A 24044-nucleotide genomic window follows, 5' to 3' on the forward strand; every position below is an offset into this window, starting at 1 on the left:
GTTGCTTTTCCTGCATGTTTTTGTCGCTCTTTTTGCCGTGTTTTTGTAATTTTTTGTCTCTTTTTTTTGGTCATCTTTTTTACTTTTTTTGTTGCTTTTTCATCGCTTTTTTGACACTTATTTGTTGAGTTTTCATCAAGTTTTTGTCACTCTTTTGTCAATTATTTGTAGTGTTTTTGTAGTCTTTTTTCCTGCACGTTTATGTCGCTCTTTTGTTGCTCTTGGGTCGCTTTTTCGTCACTTTTTCGTTACGTTTTCATCCTTGTTTTTAAGTTTTTAGATTTGGGTAAAGTCGGACTCAAGTGCATCAATTCAAGTGGGGGTTAAGAGATTAAGAAGTAAGGCCATAGAAATGTTTAATAAATGTCGTCTCGTGAGATGAAAACAAAACAGCTGGACATTACTTAGAGTCCCCATGTGCATATTTGATTTCTTAAAGGCACGCTGCGTGACATACTGTTGCCAGAAATACAACACATGCTCCTGATGACCAGCGAGACACAGCAAATGCTTTTTTCTGCAGTGGTATAGGTAATCAAAGAACATCTCCATGGAGACGAGCTGGAGACGACCCGCTATCAGTAAAGTCACAGTGAGGTCTTAGAAGAGAACGTTTGTATATTTGTTTGGGATGAGGAGCAGGTTGTGATGTAAATGAAACTTATCTTGGAAACACACATGAATAGATGATGAGGAGAGGGTGAGGCAGGGGTGAGGGGGGGTTGAGTCAATTGTAGACACTGATGTTGTTTGACAGACAGAAGTGGCACATCCACAGAGAGGCCCCCAACACCGAAGCAACAGCAGGAGATACAGCCATGCAGGACCAACACGGCAACATATCACTTTTATTTACTGTGCAAAACAATATCCCACATATTGTCTATCATATTTTATCTGAATTCCATGTGCAATCTTTACAATTTCGAATTTGTAAACCTGACCATTTACTATTTTTTGCTTGTTGCCCCAGAACAGAACCTGATTAGCTTATCCATAAACTATGAGCTAAAAACAACAGTTTAAAAAGTAGAAAAAAAGATCACTTATCATTTATCACTACTCTTTTCAATGCAGTAACTGGCTATTGTTGAGGCCAAGATTCTTGTTAGCTTGTAGCGGTAATTGCCAAGTCATAAACATGTCAATGATAGCTTACACTTGTCCAGTTCACCTGCTAAAGCGCAGTGCAAACATCTGGTAACAGCATGTCATGGAACCATCCAATGTATCTACATCCAAAAAGCATTGGCATATCAAAACCAGCTGAAATATTTCAATAAAACGCTTGAGAAAGTTTTTCATGGAGTGAATTATTGTGAAACATAAAACCGTAGAGATGATATCGCACTTAAAAGAAAGCCACATTTTTTATCTTATTGTCTTACACACTTTTTTTGCATGGGAAATTTTTAACCTTTTTAATGTTGGAAAGGCCTTTAGCATAACAAGCCTCTTATATACTCTAATCTACTAAAAAACACTATGAAAACAATTGATTCACAGAAGTAAGTTAGTAACATAATGTATTAATTTTGCAATGCCGCATGCTGTTTTGACTTTCCCCTTTCATTCTTAACATACTAAAGCTTGTCGGTAATGGAAACAGGGCCCTGATGCTGAAACAACACTCCTGGCTCCCATACTGTCCTGCAAAACTGAGCACTTGGACTTAACAAGATGAGCTTTGCATGCAGAACCCAAAACAAAAATATTAGTGGACTCAGGGAGCAACCTTGTATATGTTCCTTATGTGAATATTCAAAGTAATATTGTCTCTTTTCTAAAACTTTGACCAGCTGAGCCACTGTCTCCCGCATTTCCCCCCCCTACTTTTGTAAGGCAATGCATGTCGATATCATTTTAGTGGTGGTATGGGAGGAGAGGGCATAAAACGGTGGTAGTAGGGGCAGCTGATTGTTTTGTAGCTGATCTGTTTCCTGCGGGGCCTGTGTTGAACTGAGATGAAAGCAGAGCGGGAAGGTTCTGAGAAACAATGACCCTGTGCCACCGGTAACAGATACATCCGACAATATCACAAAGCGGACTACGGGGACTTATATATAAGTATTCAAAGTGCAGGGAAGGATTATTTTTATGTTTTAAGGGGAAAATCTTTTTGAAAAGTCTGGCACACAACATGAAGCTGATAGTATTAAAGGAGATTAAAGCAATATTATCATTCATTCGTGTAAAAATTTATCTAACGGCGAATCTTAAAGGAGTTTTTACAATCCATATCAAGAAAAGATGAGTTAAAGCAACAAAGTCAGACCTCATCCAGGTTTTGGCCTTCGGTTTTCCACCCAAAATGTTAAAATTCAAGTAATTTAACCATTAAAAACAATGTAGCAGTATCTTTTAGGTCAAGGGGTTGACCAACATTTCAGGCCGTGACTCCCAAAATCAATCTACTTGGGACCCCATCCTGTAAAATGTAATTTGCATTTATAATAATTTAAGGTGCAAAACATTCCAAATCTGGTTTCATTATGTTTGTTTGGATACTGTATTTTGATATTTGGTTTAATTTAACTAAAATATGCAAAAATACACCAAATTCAATGTCAGAAATGTAAAAAATATTCATAAAAATCATCTTGCGACCCCCAATTTGTGAACCACTGTTCGAGGAAATGACCACATTATAGTTTGAATCAGTAATTGGTGGATCGGGTGGTCAAGTGGGCCGCAGAGCTGTTTTCTGTAGGTCACAAAAGCTTTTCCTGATAGAAAATCATAATAATAGAACATTATAGAAACATCAAAAACAAAGCACTGCCAGTGTGACAAAGACAGGGCTATTACTGTGCAAAAATATCCAAATTAAAAGGCCATAGGTTAATCTCTCTACCCTACATATGCAACAACAAGCACCTAATCAGATGTAATAGAGATCCCATTATGTACCTCGAGTAAACAAACAGTAAGCACGTAGCTCTCAAACCAAGACATGCAAACGTCTACGTCACCACCCGCCCCCCTCTCTCTTCCTCGCCTCACCACGCCATCACCACGAGACCTAATGCACAGCCGCCCCGGTCGACCAGTCACGCAATGGGAGCCCACGCATCACTACGGTCAATAAAACCCTTTGTACAGACATCCACAGGGGCTTAACCTGTTAGATAGTTCACTCATATAACTGTCTCGATGTCATGTGTGCCTATCAGGATATTGGGCGTTAAACATTGATATGATGTGCACAAATCCCATAGCGTGATCCCGTACGTGTGCGGCTGTGATTATGCTTCAGGCTTTTAGTGGGAAACGATAGGCTTTTCAGGGATTTGACTCATTAGGCTTGATGTAGTAAATTATATTACACATTTAAATCTGCTTTAGAATAAGAATAGTCTATCATGTCAACAACTGGAAACAAACATGGTTTCAGCATAAGCTTGTGCTTTCACCTTTTCCATTGTGATTCCCTCCAAAATGCTGTGTACTCTGCTTGCGGTCTTTAAAGGGTTTAATAAGTCGTTTTTCTAAATACTGCAGATCAACAAGCTATTTATCTAATCTAAACCTAATGCCTTTATTGTGTAGAGCTACAGTGATAAAAGAACAGTGGATGAAGAGCTGGCTGCTGAGTATATCCAAGTACAAACATACATTGGCAAACCTAAAACAGAAACAAAGACATGCATATCAAAAGTAAATTGACTTGTTTGCTGGATACAGAAGAGATACAGGCTTTTGTTCTGCACACATACATAATTTATAGCTATATTAATTGATTAAGCTTACTACTATTGCAAAGTATTGTAGACATTCAGGTCATTTTTTCCGATGAAGGGTGGGGGCCTATTTAACTCAATGGGCGGTTCACTGTTTCAATAATAATGTGTGTTAGAAAGATTGCATGTCCTCTTTGTGCACTGCAGATAGTCTCAAAATCAAATGACTGACCAATTAAAAATCCTTACAGAGATGACCAGCTATATTGTGACATCTTCTCAATGGCAGAACATCTCAATTATGGGCATACTTCATACTTCAATCGATCACACGGCTCACTAACTTTCTACTAAGCATGAAGCATTGACAATTTCCCTCGATAATGACTCACCAAGCTTTGAATTGACCATGTATGTTAGCCCCTATGCAATTGTAATCAGTTTGAGTGCCTCCCCATTATAAATAAAGGGAGCAACCGCCAGGGCCCAAATTGGTCTCAGCTATAATTAGTGTTGACAGCCATGGTGTGTTTTTCTCACCATCTTCTGCTCACTTTCACACAGTGAGCCTCGCATTCAGACAGTTGCCCCCTCGCGCACGGGGGGCAGCACACTCCATCAGCTCCGACACTCTCATCGCGCCCCCAAATGTCACGCAACACCGGGGCCGAGCAAAGGAGGTCAGCGCAGCGGGCAAAGGGCACACACGCATGCACCGCAACAATGGGATATCCCCCTCCTCGTCCGTTCCTCTCTCCTAGCCTGCTACACATCACACTACATCAGACGGGAGCGTCGACGCCGCAGCAACACAAGCTGGGACAGACAGGTCATGGGACACTGTAAATAGTTAAGAAATTATAGACGTTTACGATGTCGCGCTCCAACCATAGTTTTCCTCATATAGTTCCCTTTTACTCGCACTGACTGTATTTTTTTTTTTAAGTCTTGTTTTGACGCAATTTCAGGAAAAGAAAATGTGCCTGATTCAAAACATCAATATTTTTGTCATATTGTGCAGGAATAATGTTATGTCAAAATGCATGTGACCAATTTAATTCATGAACTTTCTGGGAGTTTGCATTACCTAGGGAGCAATTTTAAAAAAAATGTATATGAAGCAGATCAGAAGAAGCAGCAGGAAGTTAAGATGGTAGAAGCAGAAAATGTTAACGCATTTGTCATTATATGTATTTCATAGAAGGTGTGTGAGCACTGTTTCAACCTATGTACTGTATAAATAGTGTTAGGGATAAAAACGTCTATTTTAAATGAGAAAACTGACTTAAATTCAAGTGAGTTTAGGTAAACATGTGTATGATTCCTTACCTCCAGGAGGAGGCTGCTCTCGCTGACGACGGAGCCCAGGGGGAGGCTGTCTTTCCTGGGCTCATGGCTGGAGTTGATGACTTGCTTTCTTGAGCTCTTGTCTGGAGTCACTGTGCACAAAGATGAAAGAGCCACTTTAGGAAACATTCATAACACCAAAATCCCAAATCAATCACACGTTGGATCACAAAACAGAGGTGTATAAAGACAGGAAAGGCACTGTAAAACAATAGAGGCTGTTTTCAAAGATAGCATCATATGGAGGACACATTAACCGCATTAAAGGAGATTGAGATTGGCCCTACTCTGGTGCCAAGTGTTATTGCGCACCATGGCTTCAAAACAAGGCAAAAATGTGCAGGATTTAATGACTTTACAGGACCCTCTTCACACGACAAGCCCTTCTGAATCACAAAACAACAATAGATGGCAACGTCGAAGCTAAAACATTCAAATTGTATTTTTCAATTCACAATTATAAAACATTGGCTGTTGTCAATATAATCTTACCCACACAGAATAGTAAACACGTTTTCTTGCCAATGGCATGCAAAAAAAACAGAGCATGCTGTCACAACATTACTAGTTGCGTGACATTTAATAATGTTTGAGCACGCAATGCAACAGTTTTTAGCCTATTTACTGTCACGCCCACCCACTGCCCCTACACTCACTCCTATTGGTGAACACAAGTACAAGAGTGCCCTTGCAGTCACGAGTGGATGTAGCTACAACAGTGGTGCGGTATACCATCGGTGGACGGACTTTGAATACTGCAAAGGGATGCAAGCACTGTGAATAATTTCTTTGAAACATTATCATTACTATCATTCACTTTGATACACACTGGATACACATGTGCAAAATGAAAAATGTATTTACTTAAAGCATTATTTGTTGAGCGATACCAAATAATCTACAAAAGTCGATCACGTCTAAGGTTTTATGCCCATTATAAGTCAACAAGAGCGTCCAATATTTCTGGAGATAGACACTTAAAAAAAGTTGAAATAGGGCTCCACAAAGTATTTCTAAACTATTGTTATCTTTGGTATAATATCCATATCCATATCAAAGCCACAATATTCTTCAAAATCACTGAGCTCTTCCATCTGGCTGAGATTTATACTTTTTTGCTGACATGGTCTAAAACAAAACCGTTCAGTAGCTTGAACATATGCAAAAGTCCAGTCTTAGTCATTGTTTTTCTACTTTAGTTCTTCTTTTTATCTTTTCTTGAAAAGAGGGGGAATTTTTTTTTGAAATGGTTTAATAAAATATCAAGACAATATGATCGCAATTCACATTCTCGTGGCTCTTCCTGTTTTTATTCCCACCTATAACGGTTACATGGCAATTAGCCCAAGTTCAAGTGTGGCGTGTCGCATGTGCACTGGTGGGTCTGCCTGGTGCGGATGTTGCGTGTTGGAGGCATGTTTGCGTGTTTCTCTTACGGGCGTGCTGTCAGCCTACATGCGGCTCACTCCAAGAGATCAACCCTTCAGTCATTGTAGCAGGCGCGGATTAGTCACGCAACGCGCAGTCTCATTACGGAGAAACTACCTAAGTATGTATATATTTATGGATGGGTGCATGTCTCCCTGATACCATTGCGTCCCATGGCAGACCACACCCCACTCCCCAACCGCGTAACCCCATTAAGCTTGTCCGTCCTGCCTCCTGTTAACCTACGAGTATCATTGGCTCCCTATACGACCCCCATTGACTTCCTCATCGGAGTCTTTTGTTCAGCTCGCAGGCGATCACCGAATGATGTCATGACACAAGAAACGTTACTCTTTGCTTATCTTTAGTTCGAATCACGCAATCTGACAATTCAGCCATTTTGATAATATAGGTACTTATATTAAAGAAGAGTGCATGTCCATCCTCCCCTTGCAAGCGTGAGCATCATTGGCTCCATACAAGCCCCATTAACTCGTCTTTCTTTGTTCAGCTCGCAGGCGATCGCCAGACGATTTCGTGACACAAGAAACAATCTTCGCCTCGCTTGCGCTTGAGTCACGCAAACTTTTAAGTCATTTTCAGCACAGACCAAAAGGAGTAATCCAATCTCGGGCTTAATTAGCAACAGATAAGAAGCATTTGTTATGGAAAAAGCGCATTCTATATTAGGGTGACCGGATTTTCCACATTAAAAAAGGGGACACACTTGGGACAAATTGTGACTTTTTTCACCCACGTTGAATGGTCCTGTTTATGAAAGTCTAATCTCAATTAAATGGACCAATCAGCATCGAGGTGATAGACCTGTTCAATTGGTTCAGTCAATAAGCAAACTTTGTGTTTGACGCACACGTGGCCAGAAGTCATTAGGTTTCAAGTAGCTGCTTTAGGAATGGTACTGGTGAAAAAAATGGGACAACGCAGAGAAAATGTGTGTTAAACTGGGACAAATCTGTGGTTTTGAGAAATCCACTGTGACATGGAACAGAGGGCTCAAAACAGGGACTGTCTCAGGTAAACTGGGACATCTGGTCACCCTATTCTACATGCATAGAACGCGTATGTCACTGCCTCTTTGGAGATGCAAACAAAATTGCATTTTTCCCCCAAAATTTCCACTGAAGTAAACTTATATTTTACTGTATTGTTATCAAAATGTGTCAACTGAACTTCCTGGACACAATGGCTCACAGCGAGATGCTCCATCATGTTTCTTCTGGTTACAATGGTTTCCCCATCAACTCAAAACATGCACAGGCTGATCCTGCAGCTATAGTCCTGATCAAGCCTGGCTCAAGATCTGGAGATGGGTCCCCGAGAACTATAAACTTATCTTCTGAACATATCTACTAAATCAACGTTTGACTGACTGAAGTTACAAACAATACAGTGGAAGCCTATTAACATAAATTTACATACACGTTCACCTTGTTTCTCTCACATATCAAAATCCAATCTCAAATATTTTCCTTCGATCCTTCAGTGCTGGGAGTATTAAAAAAAAGGTGCCTGAAATGTCAGTTTGGGCGTTGGTTTAATGAAGTCTTGTGTCATCGCCTTCGTTAGGTGCGAAACCCATGCAAACAAACGCTCTCTGACAGCAGAGCGCTCAGGCCTATCCAAAACTATTCTCCTGTAATAGACCAAGCTTTTGGAAAGCCTTGCACAGGGAAATGAATCTATTCAGACTATTTTGCTTCTCCTTTCCCCCTTCGTCGCTCGGTGTATTTTTGTTTTCTCTCTTACGGCACATTTTGGAGAGAGCCACGGAAAGACCAACACTGGGCATGATTAATTATTAGCACTTCCTCAAGCTGGCAACAATACGCTCTTCATTCGTCTTTCATTTCTCTTTCCTAGCAAACTATTTTCTTCCACCGAAAAGGAAAACAGAGTAGGTAATGCTGAGGCGTTTATGTGCGCCGTTTTGAAGACGGCGTGTGGAGTTGAAGGTGACAAGTTGGAGGGATGTGGATACTTCCAAACGGGCGAGGTTTGGAGTCTGAAGGTTTGCTTTCACGACGTGCTCAGTGAAAAAAGGACCACCCTCTGAATGTTACAGGAGCCTAATCCAGCGAATAAAAGGAAACTAGAATGGAAAACACTTAAGCTTTGTGGAGAGCTGTATAATGTAGTTACTATACTAACAAGTAGTGCTGAAAGGTGGTCACAGAGGGAAGTCCAATGTCTAAAACGTGTCTTCCATTGAGCAGCCTGTTCAGGAACTATTTGGCCTTGACAAGTGCCACCCAGAGAGTGGATCTTATTGACTAATAATCAATTAATGTTTCCAACGTTTTTTTTTCTAAGAGTTGACAAATTTGACAATACTTACGCTGGAATGTAAAGCAAAACATGTTGGTATAAAACTTTACTTTGGAGAGCAAAACAGCAATACCGCCACAATAGGGTGATGATTATGAGTGTGTATGTTTTTGGCACATTTTTGTTGCTTTTTCATCCCTGTCTTGGTCGCTATTTTGGTGTGTTTTTTTATGCCAAACTGGATAAAATGTGGTTGGTTCATGTGGGGGTTAAAAGGTTAAAAGAAGCAGGGAAATATGGACAGCAAAAATGCATTATCGCTATGGTATTTTATACATAAAATAAGAATGCTAATTATTCAAGAAAACATCCTCTACTGTTTGACCAACGCATGGCCAGCTTAGGGTTATTAGTAGGGCAGGCTGGGACAAAATATTGGATCGTCTTGCAATACTTTTTGCTGCAAGGCAAGGCAAGGCAAATCAATTGCCATAGGCAGCAGTAAATAGGCACGTTTTCAGCCTGGAATTAAACATAGTAAGAGTTGAGGCCTGTCTCACGTCCTTGTTGAGGCTGTTCCACACTTTTGCTGCATGAAACTGAAACGAAGCCTCACCGCAATACCAAGTATCAATACTTTATCAAGTATCGCAATACTTTGCATCTAGTCTCTTTAAGGTAAACATATCACTTATCATAATTACTTAATGTATTGTAATATGTATGTATCGGCCCCTGAGTATCATGGTACGTATCGGATCATGACAAATGTGTATCATCCCAGCCCTAGGTATTTGTTTGCTATAGATTAACTTCGACACAAGAGTGAACAAATAAAAACAAGAATTTTATCAAAAACATTGGTATCATTCAGAAGCGTTGGCAGCACGGAAGCTGGTTCAAGTTGGTAAAAAAGGAAACGCCAGTAGAATTAGATAAATCACAATTGATCAGCCCTAACATAGTGAGATGGACTTTGCAGCGGGAGACGCTGAGTGTAGTGCCGTCTGTCAGTATAAGGAAAGACTCCAGCTCCGTTTTGCTCTGAGGAAGACACGAACTTAACAGACTCCCTGACAGTGACACCATATCCCCCCCTGAGACATCCCGCTCCATGTGGCATGCTTTCAGTCTGGAGATAATGGACGTTAAGCACAAAGAAATGTCTCACCAAAGGACAGAAACGCATGTATTAATATTTAGCATCAGCATGTACATTATAGGACACGGAGAGAGGGCATGGCATGACAATATGTACGAGGGATTTTAAAGGACTGAGGCACAGCTCTAGGATATGGAACGGATGTTTCCTAAATCGCGAGACAAGGCTGGCATGTATTTTGAACTAAAATGTCTATGGTGTTCACAGGCTACACTTAAGATCATGCCATAGTCTCCTGTTAGTTCATACTCGGCTGCTTTAAGGCATGCCAAGTCTAACATGGCCCTGGACTGGGATTTCTGCTTGCCCTCGTAGCTACAGGTCTCCATTAGTTACCATTATAAGCATTAAGAAACACATGGCTTTGCTTTTAAACAGTGCTGCCAATATTACCTGAATATGTCTTGTAATACAGTCATGCAAGGAATGCAGCAGAAAGTTTTTTTTAAATGTTCCCTCACATCTGGATCTAATGCATGGTGTGATGTTATAAAAGATGGCAAAGGAGGTCAGAACGGAAGGGTTTCTGACTGATAATATTTTTTGTCTGTATGTCTCAAGGTTTTTGCACAGAATTTTGTAAGAAAAAGTGGTGTGGGAATGAATTACACAGCGAAGAGGTGCAAATCGAGTTACAAGTATTTGGGAACAATGTTCGACAACAAATTGAAATTTGATGTAAACACGGATGCTATCGCTAACAAAGGTCAGCAGAGAGTTTATTTACTGCGCAAACTTAACTCCTTTGGCGTCAGTGAGAGGATTCGTAGAGCCTGCTACAGCTCCTACATTGAGAGTCTCCTCACTTTTTCTTTCATCTGTTGGTTAGGTTGTCTATCTGTGAGTGACAAAACAAACTTGAACAGAATTGTTAATACGTGTTCCAAAATCATCAGTGTCCGACAGACAGATCTGACCTCGCTCTGGAAGAGTCGGGTCACTAAAAAGGCTGGTCAGACCATAGATTTAGAGGCACATCCTATCGTCATGTTTTAGATTAATGCCCTCAGGCTGGCGTTTTTATTTGCCTGTGAAAAAAATCGTTATTCAAACTCATTTATCCCTTCCGTGATAAGCTTTTTAAATTCAAAACTAAGAGTTTGTGTTTTTACTTGGTCTTGCTAGACCTTTGTGAACCTGTTGTGGGACATACTGTAACTGTAAATGCTTGTTCTGTGTGTATGTATGGCTGGGTCACAGTTGCAAAGAATTGCCCTTCACGGGATTAATAAAGTTTTCTCATTCTCAATTATAGGTTCCTTTTCCAACACAGATATATATTATATATTGCGTGTCCTGTGTCCTTGACTGACAGGACAGCACATCTCCAGCCTCTAGTCCGAAAAGACACTGACTTCTGCTGAATGGTGCCATCTTTTGGCAGCTTTCTCCTGCTGTTCAGCTTGTATAAAACCGAAAAAGAAGAATGTCTCCAGTTTGCAGCGCAGTTCCTCCTCCTCGTACTAGGCTCGCGTGAGTACAGCAAACTGCCTGTGTGTATTTGGGCTGGGTTTGTGCCTACACCCGCCCACTCTCTCTCTCTCTCTCTCTCTTTCTCTCTCTCTCTCCCTCTCTCTCTCAGGAAATCCACAGCGGAGAAGCCCCATGCGCACACAGACACACACACACTCATGGAGAGAGAGAGGAGCTGGTAGATCAAGGCCTTGTTGTCACGCGAGCGAGCCGTCTGTCAATCTCTCCCCCCTCGCCTCTGACAGGGCGCTGGCAGCGGGCCAAGGGCTTGCGTGCAAACCGGCGAGCCACATTAGCCCATAAAGAATTTCATAATAGCAACAGCTGTTAAATATTGATGACTGCTGGCAAGCGCTCAATGGTGCTCCGTGAAAAAAGGTTAAGCCTGCGCTGTAATGGAAGCTAATACTTCATTATACCACAGATCAAATGTCTGCATCGCGCCCTGTCCGCAGCCAGCCCGGACTTTTCTGACTTTTCTGCTTGTTTTTGCAAAGAGGGGAGATCGCATGAGAAGAGGTCTTTGAGGGGAAAGATTTAGTTTTGAGCAGATTCATAACTTTTGCAGCAATGGAAAGAGCAACTAACACACAGCCAACAGTCAAAGTGATAGAAACACACTCTTATTCATCTACTCAATAAAAAAATACCTACTGTTTAACTGACTAAAAAGTGTACTCTCATTTAGATGGAAGACCTCAATGCTTCTTGCGATATTAACATTGTGTCTTATCATTTGTGCTGTTTAGCTTTTCCGATATAACAAATACAAGATTACAGGATTTGCCTCATGTTGTTGACAAAACAGTGGCCGTAATAAGCTGCGGGAAAATCACCAATTTGCAAAGAGGATTAGAACGACTGTAAGACTATTTCCAAAGCAGGAAAATAAATCTACAGAGAAACTTGACAATGGTCTTGGTTATAGGCCGAGTAATACAGGAAGTGCTGTTCTGACAAAGTAAGTGGCACTACGCGCAGAATGTAAACTCAATTGTTTCCAGTTTTGTGTTTTGCTTGGCAGGCGCCGCGTGCAATCCGCCGTGTTCTACAACAGGCCTAATGCGTCTCCGACAAGAGCCCTCGGGCGAAACCGACTCGTAGTTCGACTTCTTCGTCTGCTACTGTGAGTGGTACAAGAGCACTCGCCAAAGGGAGCCATTCACGCCAATCATTGTGTGTCAGTATGGGACTTATTAGGACTAAAATAGACATGTTGTTGTGGTTTGGTAGCTTCTTAGTGGTCGTTTATCCACAATGGCTGTCGAAATATCTACGAGTGTGAAAAGGCTGACGCTGTTTTGCTCTAGGTTCACGTCATGACATAATATGAGCTCTTGCCTATAGTTTAAAACTGTGTGGAATTGGCTTTAAAATGTGCTGACCTGGTTAATGGTTGAAATCTTGGCAATTACAGGATGTATCCACATGAAACAGAAACTGGCACAAAGCTTTTCTTTTCTTGCTGTAAACATTTGTTGTTCAACAAAATAGCAGCAAATGGACAATGGAAGTTAATGGTAGTTACTTTTCCCCCAAAACAGACAGTACCATTCATTATTGAAAGGCTACAGTCGACAGGATAATAATCTGCCATGTTGAAGAGGTACGAGTAAGCGCTGACTGACGCTAGCTGAAAATAACATTGCCAGTCCTGTCCAAACCCTTTTATGTGAACCACCCCATCCAGTATTTCACATTCTTAAATTCTCCATTGGCCTATTATCATGGGAAGCGGCAGGAATCCCAAAAATCTAAGCGATTTTGAATTTACTCGTACTTGAGTTGTTTCCTCCGGCTTTAAGGAATGAGCTCACAAAACTCGTAAACTCACTAAATTTGTCGTGTCAAGCCTTTGGGAAAATGAACCACAACATTAGGCAGACGTGGTGCAATATTTATGCACACAATTAGCAAAACTAACAGGACGCGGCTGGATGGAGGGCCCAAGGAGAAAGAGAGAGAAGAGAGAAATCCACACACAGGCGCAGAATTTAGCCTCGCGTGAGATGGGGCAGTTTTAAAGGAAGTCTTTTTATTTGACTGTACCCAAATGAATACCTCCGTGTGTTGGCAATCAAATATGAAGGGGGAAAAAGAAGACAGCCATGGAAAGAGATTTTAGAGGTTATTTGCACTTTTAGTACGTGTTGGAGAGATTTATTGGATTTTTATAATAGAATTGACAAAGGCCTAAACAAGGACTAACTCACCATTGGATTTTATTTCCTTTTCTGCTAATGTTTAACCTCTTACACCCGTCTTAACCAAGCTCATTTTCTCCAGTTCAGCTTTACTCAAATGTAAAAGTTTATTTTGTAGCCACTTTTTGTGGCTTTTCTGTTGCATTTTCGTCACATTTTTGTCTCTTTTTCATAATTTTTTTTCTTCTTTTCACCACATTTTTGTGTCTTTTTCATCACATTTTTGCCTTTTTTTTCATCACATTTTTGTCTCTTTTTCGTCACATTTTTGTCTTTTTTTGTCACATTTTTGTGTCTTTTCATCACATTTTTGTCTTTTTTATCACATTTTTGTCTCTTTTTCGTCACATTTTTGTCTTTTTTTCGTCACATTTTTGTTTCTTTTTCGTCACATTTTTGTTTCTTTCTCACCACATTTTTGTTTCTTTTTCATCATATTTTTGTCTCTTTTTCATCACATTTTTGTCTTTTTTTCATCACATTTTTGTTTCTTTTTCGTCACATTTTTGTTTCTTTCTCACCACATTTTTGTTTCTTTTTCGCCACATTTTTGTCTCTTTTTCATCACATTTTTGTCTATTTTTCGTCACATTTTTGTTTCTTTTTCATCACATTTTTGTTTCTTTTTCAACACATTTTTGTCTCTTTTTTCATCACATTTTTGTTTCTTTTTGTCACATTTTTGTTTCTTTTTCATCATATTTTGTCTCTTTTTTGTCTTATTTTTGTCTCTTTTTCATCACAATATTTCTTTCTTTTCGTCACATTTTAGCTTCTTTTTCTTCAAATTTTTGTCTCTTTTTCGTCATTTTTTTGCCACTTTTTCATTGCTTTTTTGTCTCTTCTTTATCACTTTGCTATTGCTTTTTTATCTCTTATTTGTTGCGTGTTCATCCTCGTTTACGTCTCGTTTTTGTCACTATTTTGATGTATGTATGTAATGTCAATTTATTGCAACAGCACCTTATTAAACCAAGTCCTAAGAAGCCTAAACCTAAAAACCTAAGCTTTAAAAGGCACAAAACTAGTTCCAAACCCAACTAATAATTAATACAACTCTCCCTCTGCTGTCATCCCATACTTTGCTTACTTTACTTTTGCTGGAGTCCTGCAGGCCATAAGCAGTGACCCGGGACGCGGGGGAGACTGGACGGGGGTCGTCCCAGGACAAGCTCAAGTCATGAATCAGACGCTGCTGTATATCCCGCCTCCGGGCAACACAGCTGCTCCGACCGAGGTAAAGGGAGAGTGCATTGTCCAAGGCTTATTCTAACGTGGGCTAAAAGTATGTGGCAAAGCATTCGGCCTCATTTATGTCGCTGTATCTTCAGCATTAGGGACCCTCAACTGTACCTTGAATAGATTCATTCATTAATAAATAAAAGATTGTAGATTCGGATTAGTGCAAAAGAAAGTTTATGGTGAGCTTTAAAACATGGGTATCCATTCAAATTAGCCCTTCAAATTGTTCCTTTCCATTTTATGACGTTGGAGGAAGGGGAAAGTGTATCTGTAACGTTTTATATCCGAGATTTCAAAGCAACGTCGAATTAATAGCTACCAAGCCCCACCAATAGCCAACTTTATGGGCGCATTTTTTACTGTATGTACTGTATGCGGCTTATTCTTGTAAAATCTATTTTGGAGATAGAGCCCCTCTGTTAAACGCTGCCTCTACATCTGAGATACATTACATTACAGCTAAACAGACCTGGTTCTCACTCGCACCAATGTGTTTCGTCGAGCGGTTAAACTATAAATAAGAGTTTCTCAGATTCCTTGTTTTAAAGACGGGGGGACTGTTCTCTTAATAAGACCAGCGTTCAGAAAAACCCACCTGGCCACAATAAAGACACGAGTTTGACTATTTGTGGATATTTGAGTGGAGTGGGAAAGGCGGGAGAGGTGAGAGAGTGTGGGAACTTTGGTGAGATAAGGTTCGGGAACATGATGAGAAACCATAGGCCCCCAGGCTATAAATATAATAGTCTTCTTTTTCAAATGGGATTGTACTGAGGACGTCTCATGACTAATCAGCCATGTTCTATGCCAAAAGTGCTTTCAGATCAAGTTGATAGTGATGTGAGTTGAAAATGAATTGGAAAAAGTGAGCTGTTTTGCTTCCCAACTATAAAACTGTAAATTGTTATATTTCGGTAAAGAAATTAGAGAGCTGTATTAACCTCTTAACCCCCGCCTAAACCGAGTGGATTTGCTCCAGTTCAGCTTCACCCAAATCTAAAAGCTTACAGCCTATAGGCCAGTGTACACCATTTGAAAGCTAAGACCAACAAAACTCATCTAAATGGATCTTTTTCTTCACGTTGTTGGGTTGGGATTTTGTAGCCCTTTTGAGGCTTATTAGAGGTTATTTTTTTCATCACTTTTTGGTCACTTTTCTGTTGCTCTTTTGAGGCTTTTTATGTTGCGTTTTTGTCACACTTTTCCCATCACATTTTGTCATATTTTTGCCATCTTTTCCTCGATTTATGTCCTTTTTTGTTGCATTTTTGTCACTTTTTTGTTGCTCTTTTTTGTTGCATTTTCATCCTCATTTTCGTCTAATTTTTGTCACTTTTTGCCGCTGTTTTAAGGCTTTTTTGTTGTGTTTTCGTCTCACCCTTTTGTCACATTTTTGTCTCGCTTTTGTCGCTCTTTTGTTGCATTTTCATCTTAATTTTTTATCACTTTTTCGTCTCATTTTTGTTGCTCTTTTGTGGCTTTTTTGTCAATTTTTTAATCACTTTTTTGTCGTTTTTTTTGTCTCATTTTCATTTTCATCTCATTTTTGTTGCTTTGCTGACACTTTTTTCACGTATAGCTTTTAGATTTGGAGGGAATATGCTTGTTTCAGGTGGGGGTTAAGAGGCTGAAAAATTAAAGACGACGGGGCGGTTCTTGTGACTGAAGACAGGCTTGGGGGGTCTCGAGGACTGCCCCCACGAACAGTCTGATGCAAAAACACCTATTGCAGCATAAGCGAGTTGTTCTGAAGTCACCTGTACACATATGTTAAAACTTTCTATACACAAAAACATGCCACGATCTCATCATAATCTTATTCTATCAACAATCTCATTAACAACTTCTTGATCATCTCATAACGAGGATGTAATCTGTTGAAAAGATTACGGAGTGACTCTCGACCCGTGATAAAAGGCAGATGGCCCTTGGGGTGGATCCATATGGGTGGAAAAACTACACTAATGCTCCGGTAGCACGCAAAGCTACACAATCAAAACCACAGGCATTGACGGGGATAAAAACGCCTTTTCAAGTGAAGGCAACCGATTAATCCAGGATCTTAACAGACTTGAAAATGGGCGTATCAAAAGATTAGGATTTGTTACAAAAGTGGAAAGTGAATCAACGAATGACGTTCTTGTACTTCCCTGCTACTACAGCCACTGCTAACAGCAAAAAAAAACCTCTCTAAAACTGAAAAAGAGCCGAGTTGAAACAGGTCCCAACAGGGGTTAAACTCCCGACATTAGTTTCGTCCTCCACAGTTTGGCCTTCTGTACACACCGGCAGATACAGGACACACAACACCACCCGCTGCCGCCTCTGACTGACAAGTTAATGTTTTCATGAATAAAGCATCAGAGCCATCACTCGATCCTCCGCTGCCCGGGACACATTTACCGCCTCACACCCATTTAATTACACAAGCCCACCTGCAGTGTGTAATGTTACCGTCGACGACGAGGGACAGAAAGTAGCTGTAAATCTCAAAGGGTCATGTACTGTCTTCAAAGTCCGGCATGTAACTCATTCTACGTTAAATCAAGTTAAGTGTCCTCGGCAGCGGCTGCTTTTGATCTTTAAATGCTGTCACTCAAATTAGGGACAGCATAATCGAATGATTCAAGTACAAAATTGGCCTTTCATTTGTACAGGAACCTGATCATTTGCAATCAAGTGCAGTCACTTGCTTTTTGGAAAGGAATCTTATCTGTGTAGCGCTTTTTGCACATGACACGAGTCACCCAAAGTGCTTCACACAGGGTACAATATCTTATTAAATTATTCATGTTTGCCTTATCTAGCTTTAAATATAGCTTTAAATCCTGCAGGAGTCTATAATGACAAGATTATGGTCTATTTCAGGCCTACACATTGTACTGTTTGGTCACTTTTGGGTCTTCCTTGTGGTCGTGGCCTAAAAAATCAACCAACATCACACAAAAGTTGTATTTCTGAACAGTGTTTTAGCTTAGATCCATGCTGATATATGGTGTATAGGAGTATAGTGTAGGATTTATAGGTGGAGAATGGTAACTAGAGCATAACATATGTGGGAGCTCCAATAGGATTGTGGTCAACATACTACAGTGAAGAAATGCTTTAAAGACTGTTTATTGTTTAGACAAGAAACAGATCAGATCACATTGTTATCACACAGATAGCAACATGATCACAGATAGTCGATTTATGATGGTGTTTTACAAATATTTTTCACTGTTGTGTGACCCCTGTTGTGTGACCCCTGTTGGGTTCGTATCAACTCGAACGGCTCCTGCACTTGACACTATCACCTACTTTAACCTGTGTAATCTGATTATACTGTACGACTCTCCACTGTCTCAACTGCAATGATACGTCCGGCCGCTGAACCTCCAGAACAACAAATCTGGGCTATAGTGTTACAGGACTCGTCTAACGTTACCGCAAACATGCTCGGCTGCAGACAAAAGTGAAAATGGTTAAAATTAAGCACAACATGTGATATTACGCAATCATTGTTTTTGTATGGGCAATGGCAATACATGTGATTCCCATTGGATTTGTGAAGTGCATATAGCCAAACTAAGCTACATAAACTTATATGGTGGAAGTGTTTTTATATCTTAATTTGTATTTGGAGAATTAATTGTGAGTAAAGAAATTTGTTCTCAACAGTCAGTCCATTATTTATGAATCACAGCATGAATGGAGAAGTGACCGGGGACTCCATGGCTCAGATCAATTTCAATCCATACGAAAGAACTAAGAGTAGCTGATATTAAAAAAAAAAAGGCATCTATTGATAATGTATGTCTTAAACTAAAAACACAGGATGATGATATCTGTTGAACAAAATGCATTATTATTTAGGATTAATTGAAATAGCCAGCAGATATTGTTGAAGTAGAAGCATTCGGGGCAGTATGTCCTGGTGCAATCAACACAAAGTAGTGGTTTTTGGAGCCCTGTAGCTCCAGATCTTGACCGAGGCACTTTAGATTTACTAAATTAATGATAAATGTTTATAACTAGTGATTGATGCTTATTTGTAATGCTTTGTCTTGTTGTTACTAACCCTCAGATACCGTAATACTGAACTTTTTGGTGCAAATCGACGTCTGTTGCCATCAATATCTTTAATCATGCATCTCATTCGGAATATTTCTGTCTATTTTTAGTTTGTCCTCTTCAGCAATGTTGTTTACGAGTCCAGGAAGTCTTGGTCGTCTTTCAAGCCTCTCTCCAATCCAACAGGTGAAAACGAATGAGGTGCCGAGAGAGATCCGCCTGTATCCCGTGACTGTCCACTTCACATAGTCCCATCTGTGGCCCTCGCATGTCAACACCGCGCCCTAATCCAACACTGTTTATTCGATCACTACACTCGCCTCGGCGCGGCATGGCACGGGGCGGGGCGGACACACACCCCCTTGTGTGGAGAGAGGATACGGGACGGGAGAGCCGCGGTCGCATCACGCAAGCTCCTTCTAAAACAGGCCAAAGTCTGCGCCGAAGTCACGCACGGCGGGGCCCTGTAGTCACCACTCACAACAAAAGCATCTGGTGTTAGCGTGATGCTACGAGGCCTGTGTATATGTGCGAGCGTTACCGTTAAGTCCCAGAGACCGGAGTCCGCTGAGGGTGAACAAACACCGACTAGTCTGGCCTCGTCAAACATGCTGTCACACTGGATCAAAGATGGATGCCGAGTCGAGCGCACTTCCCGATAAAAGCAGATGGATCACTGTATATCGGGATGCTTGTCTGTGCGCGTATCAAAAAGCATTAAAGCATTTGGATCAGGGACACGTTTCATAATTTCCTGATTTTAGTCCATATTTATAAGCTGGTTACAGGGAATGACGCACTTACAAAATCTAAAATGTGACCACCAGAGGCCACATTTTAAATCCAGGGTCCCAAATGTGTTGGGACAATAAAGCCATATTTGTTTGTGGCTAAAGTTCAAAATGCTTTTATAATCTTGGGAAGGTAAGGAAGGGCTGTTAGTAGAAATGTGTAAATCTCTGTGATTTTCCGACATATTGTGTCTTTTTGAGATATGAACCTATCTACATGACTTCTGTGTGTTTCTAGTTGTGTGACTGATAGGTAAGCCGCTGCATCCCTTGGGTTCGGCCCTGGTCATGATCTCATCAGAGAGCGCTTTAAATCTCTTTGTCCCTGGAAATTACACCGCACTCTGCACGCAACCGTTGCATATTGGGGATACGTACAGAAAAAGGACAGATTGTTTTGGATGAATGAGCAAGAGTACACACATTATCGGGCTGTTCCTTTCGCTGACCCAAAAATAATGCACGTTTTTTTTTCCCAAGCTGCTCTAAGAAAACCATGAACTTCTGACTTCGGCACAAACTTGAACAGTACCTGATGGTGCAGTGATCCACGGTAGCTGAGGATAAATCGACACGTGTGCGCAGGTTTTTTGAGGCTTGGGAAATAATGTCAGACAAACAAAGGGAAAAGTGCAAGTGCAAGGCTGCCCCAATCAGCACACATTTTCTCCATTTTAGCATTACCTAAATCTTAAAGGGACATTTCAGGATTTTTGACATAGGGCCTCATTTCCTAGTTATCCAGAGTGTTGTTGATTTCTGGAGACTTTTTTTTATTTTTTATTCATTCACTCCTTATATTTGAAGAGTTTAGTGGTGCTATGCTAGTGCTAGGCTAGCGCATGTCTATGGTAACTAATAGCTTGCACTAAAAACCTCTTCAAAATCATCAGGTAGTCCTCCAAACGTTGCCAAATCTGATTTGTAGAAAGCTCCTTTATGAATTCCACGTGTAGTTATGCCAGCTGCAGGTAAACAAACTACTGTAGATCCAGCAAGCTTACAACCAGGAAGCTGCTGCTGCTGCTCAAATATAAGTTTTTTTTTAATGCAAAATGGTTATATTCCAAAAATTATTCAGTCAACACAGACATTTATATCGGTAGTCTGGTGTTATAAGTGATTTGCCTCACGTGCACTGTGCTTGGATTGACTGTTTTTAATGCAGGCTACTAGATACCATAGACATGCACTAGCCTAGCACTAGCCTAGCACCACTAAAGCACCACTGTTTTTTTTAATGCTTTTCTGGAATCTTCATTTCCATTATGTTTTCATCACTATTTTGAGACTTTTTTCAAGAGGCTTTTAGATTTGGGTAATGCCTGGACACCTGAATAATGTCAGGAGAAAATGTGCTTGGTTAAGGTGGGGGACAAGAGGTTAGATTGTTATTATTTCCTGTTGACTTCTCCACATAAATATGCACAAGGTTTCCAAACTTTCCACACATTTCAATAGGCCTGGGGGCATCATTTCAAAAGGCAAAAGGCAATACATTCAAAAGGCATTTGAGGTCATATTTTGTGTGCAGAAATTATGTCACTTTCTTTCCCTTTTGACCCGACGCCATTGGGTTCGTATTGCTGCGAATCACGCTACGTCGCGCAGCGCTGCAAATAAATGTGGAAAAGATTTCAAGGACGTTTTGCAGGATAATTTAATCGACGTAATAGTAAGTAACATGCAGTCATCATCGTGTAATTCAATTTGTCAGGATTTATGTTACTGAAGGAGACAGCCATTTACACAAATCCTCCAAAAATGTGATGAGATCATTTCAATATGGGCTTCCAAGCAAAGTCAAACATAAAAAAGGAAAAAAAACATGCGCTGGGCAAAAGTCAGTGGACAATGAAACTAAGAAGCTCTTCTGGTTTCTTTACAGTGCAGTATATTTGACTGTTTATTTGTTAAGTTTATATCCTACTCCAGCCATACCTCTACACCAGTTTGACATGACCCAAATCTAAAAGCTTCTTGAAAAATAAGCATCAAAAAGCGATAAAAATGAGAAGAAAACAAGGATGAAAATGCAACGAAAAGTATCAAAAAGTGACCCAAAGAAAAAGCCTCAAAAGAGCAACAAAAATGTAACAAAAACTTAAAGGAGCTAGATGCAAGTTAGCCATTTTATACTCACTACTGCCACCTCAGGTCATATGTGTAACTGCACCTTCTATATTAAGCTCGTGACAGTGACAGTGCAGGATTTTAGAGGCAGTTGTGGTGAATAGATCTGGGCAAAAATGTGATGGAAACACATTAAAAAAGCCACAAAAACACAACAAGAGAGCGACAAAAAAATTAGGAAAGTGACAAAATCTCAGCAAAACAGTGGCAAAAAGTGAAATGAAAAAGAAAGTGAAAAAAGTGACCACAACATGGCAACAACGCAAGGAAAAAGATCAGTTTAGATCAGTTTTGTAGGTCTTAGCTTTCAAATGAGGCATCACACTGGCCTGTAGGCTGCAAGCTCTCGTCAAGAAGCTTTTAGATTTGGGTAAAACCGAACTGGAGAAAATACACTCGGTTAAGGCCTGCCATACCCTTGACCTTACATGATGCAAAGTCGTGTCTCGAACTCAAAAAAACTGCTTTGAACGTCGTAAACACGAACACCAACGGGGAAACGCTGTGGTCCAGCCTCGCAATTATCACCTCTGCGCTAATGAAGTCGGTGTAACAGCCAGTGTAAGTAAACCACTGCCGGCTGTTTAGCTTCCTTTAGCCCTCCACAAGCCCAGGATTGCGGGTAACACGGCTGGACCAGACGTGCAGCTGCAACCTTATCTGAAACAGAGGAGGCGACGGCCATGTTTTTTTTCACTTCACTTTAGCGGATTACTGCGCTGTACACTGTGGGAAGATGTTATTAGGCTAATTACTTACACTAATGCCCCGAGAAAGAATAGTCTGTTTCCTGTGTGTTTACAATGCACACGTGTATTTACAGAGTCATTAAGCATTTTTCAAGCCCTTACGCTATTGTAGAAACTGATAGAAGGAGTAGGGCTGGAAACACTTAACGATATCTGGAATCGTAAAAAACAAAAGTATCGAAAGCAGGTACCGAAAAGAAATATAAATTCTTTATATTCAAGATTTTTAGTGCTGTGAAAGTTGAAAATTAAAGAGGAGCAAATTGGGGAAAAAACAAGTGGGGGGGAATAAAAAATGGAGGAAAAAAAAAAAAACACCTAGAAAAACTAGGAAAAAAAAGTGGAAAAATTGGGTAAAATTTAGGAAAAAAATTATGTAAAATAAAAAATAAAAAAAATTAAAATGTGTTTAAAATGGGGGAAACAATATTAATCTGTTTTATGGTTCTATATGACAAACAATTTAGTATAGGCATCGGAAAATTTTTTACGGTACCCAACCCAAGCAATAGGAGGATATGCCCAAAGTTAAAAGTGTAAAAAAAAGTCAAATTAAAACGTAATATATGACTAAAATGCTACAGTATTTGTAATAAGAATACATATGTCAGGTAGTGCATGGCTATCTAATCAAGTTTGAGATGTGTCTATTTCAGCATCAGTAATATTTGCTTGTACTGCTCAAAGTAAAAGGCATTTAGTCAAGTTAAAAAAGTTGCTTAAGATATTTCTGGCTATCATAGTCAGCTGCTAATCCTGTTGTCATGATAAAACGTGTATGTTAAGCTTTTCGTCAATGTGGAAACGAGCTGAGAGCTGTTTTATCCAATCCAACCCACAATCACTCTTGTGTTTAAGATAGGATTTATTACACGGAGCTCCCCCTTAAAACACAATAATGTCTTGCGGTTGCAAATGCATAAACTGAAGTAGCCGCTTTGTCCTTTAAAAAAAAAAGTCAACTGAAGTGCTGTGGTTTGTTTTAACCATGAGATTGAGTTCAGCTGGAGTCCTTGTAAATCATGTGCCGGTGCCCCTCTGACTTCACTGGGAGATATTTCTAAATAAATGAATGCTAAGCGGGGCTAAAAGTCAGCGTTATTTATAACAATAGGCCAAAAAGTACAAAAACATGCCAGATTGTGCAGTACATCACCGTGATAGTCGAGTTTTATACTTGAGCTGCAGCTGATTTACGATAAAGGCCATAAGAATTCCTTCGCAATCGCTTCAGTGTGTCCAGGATAAGAGAAATATCTATGATTTGGAGAAGTATTAGCAGATCAAAATGCTTTGGTGTCACTGCAAGAATCTCACGCAACGCACCAGCACCTTATGGGACAGAATGTTCCCGTAGGCCCGGGGTAGGCAAGTTTTCTTGGTGGAGGGCCGATTTCTTCATTGTAAATAGACCGAAGCTGCTGATTATTAGCCAAAAGTAAAGAACACTGGAAAATTACCATCTTAAATGAGAGAAATGACTTAAACTTGCTTGA

The 24044-nt window shown here is 40.2% G+C and overlaps 1 protein-coding gene across 1 annotated transcript in view; it reads right to left on the minus strand.

The window, feature by feature from the left end:
• LOC306978107 (uncharacterized protein) overlaps positions 1-24044 on the minus strand; it is a 91335-nt gene that overhangs the window by 13656 nt on the left and 53635 nt on the right. The window contains exon 4 of the mRNA XM_079576583.1: positions 5010-5119. Coding sequence (XP_079432709.1) covers positions 5010-5119 — 110 coding nt within the window. The remainder of the gene's footprint in view (positions 1-5009; positions 5120-24044) is intronic.

Source organism: Gobius niger, assembly GCF_951799975.1.
Source record: "Gobius niger genome assembly, chromosome: 18".
In the NCBI taxonomy this organism is placed as follows: domain Eukaryota; kingdom Metazoa; phylum Chordata; class Actinopteri; order Gobiiformes; family Gobiidae; genus Gobius; species Gobius niger.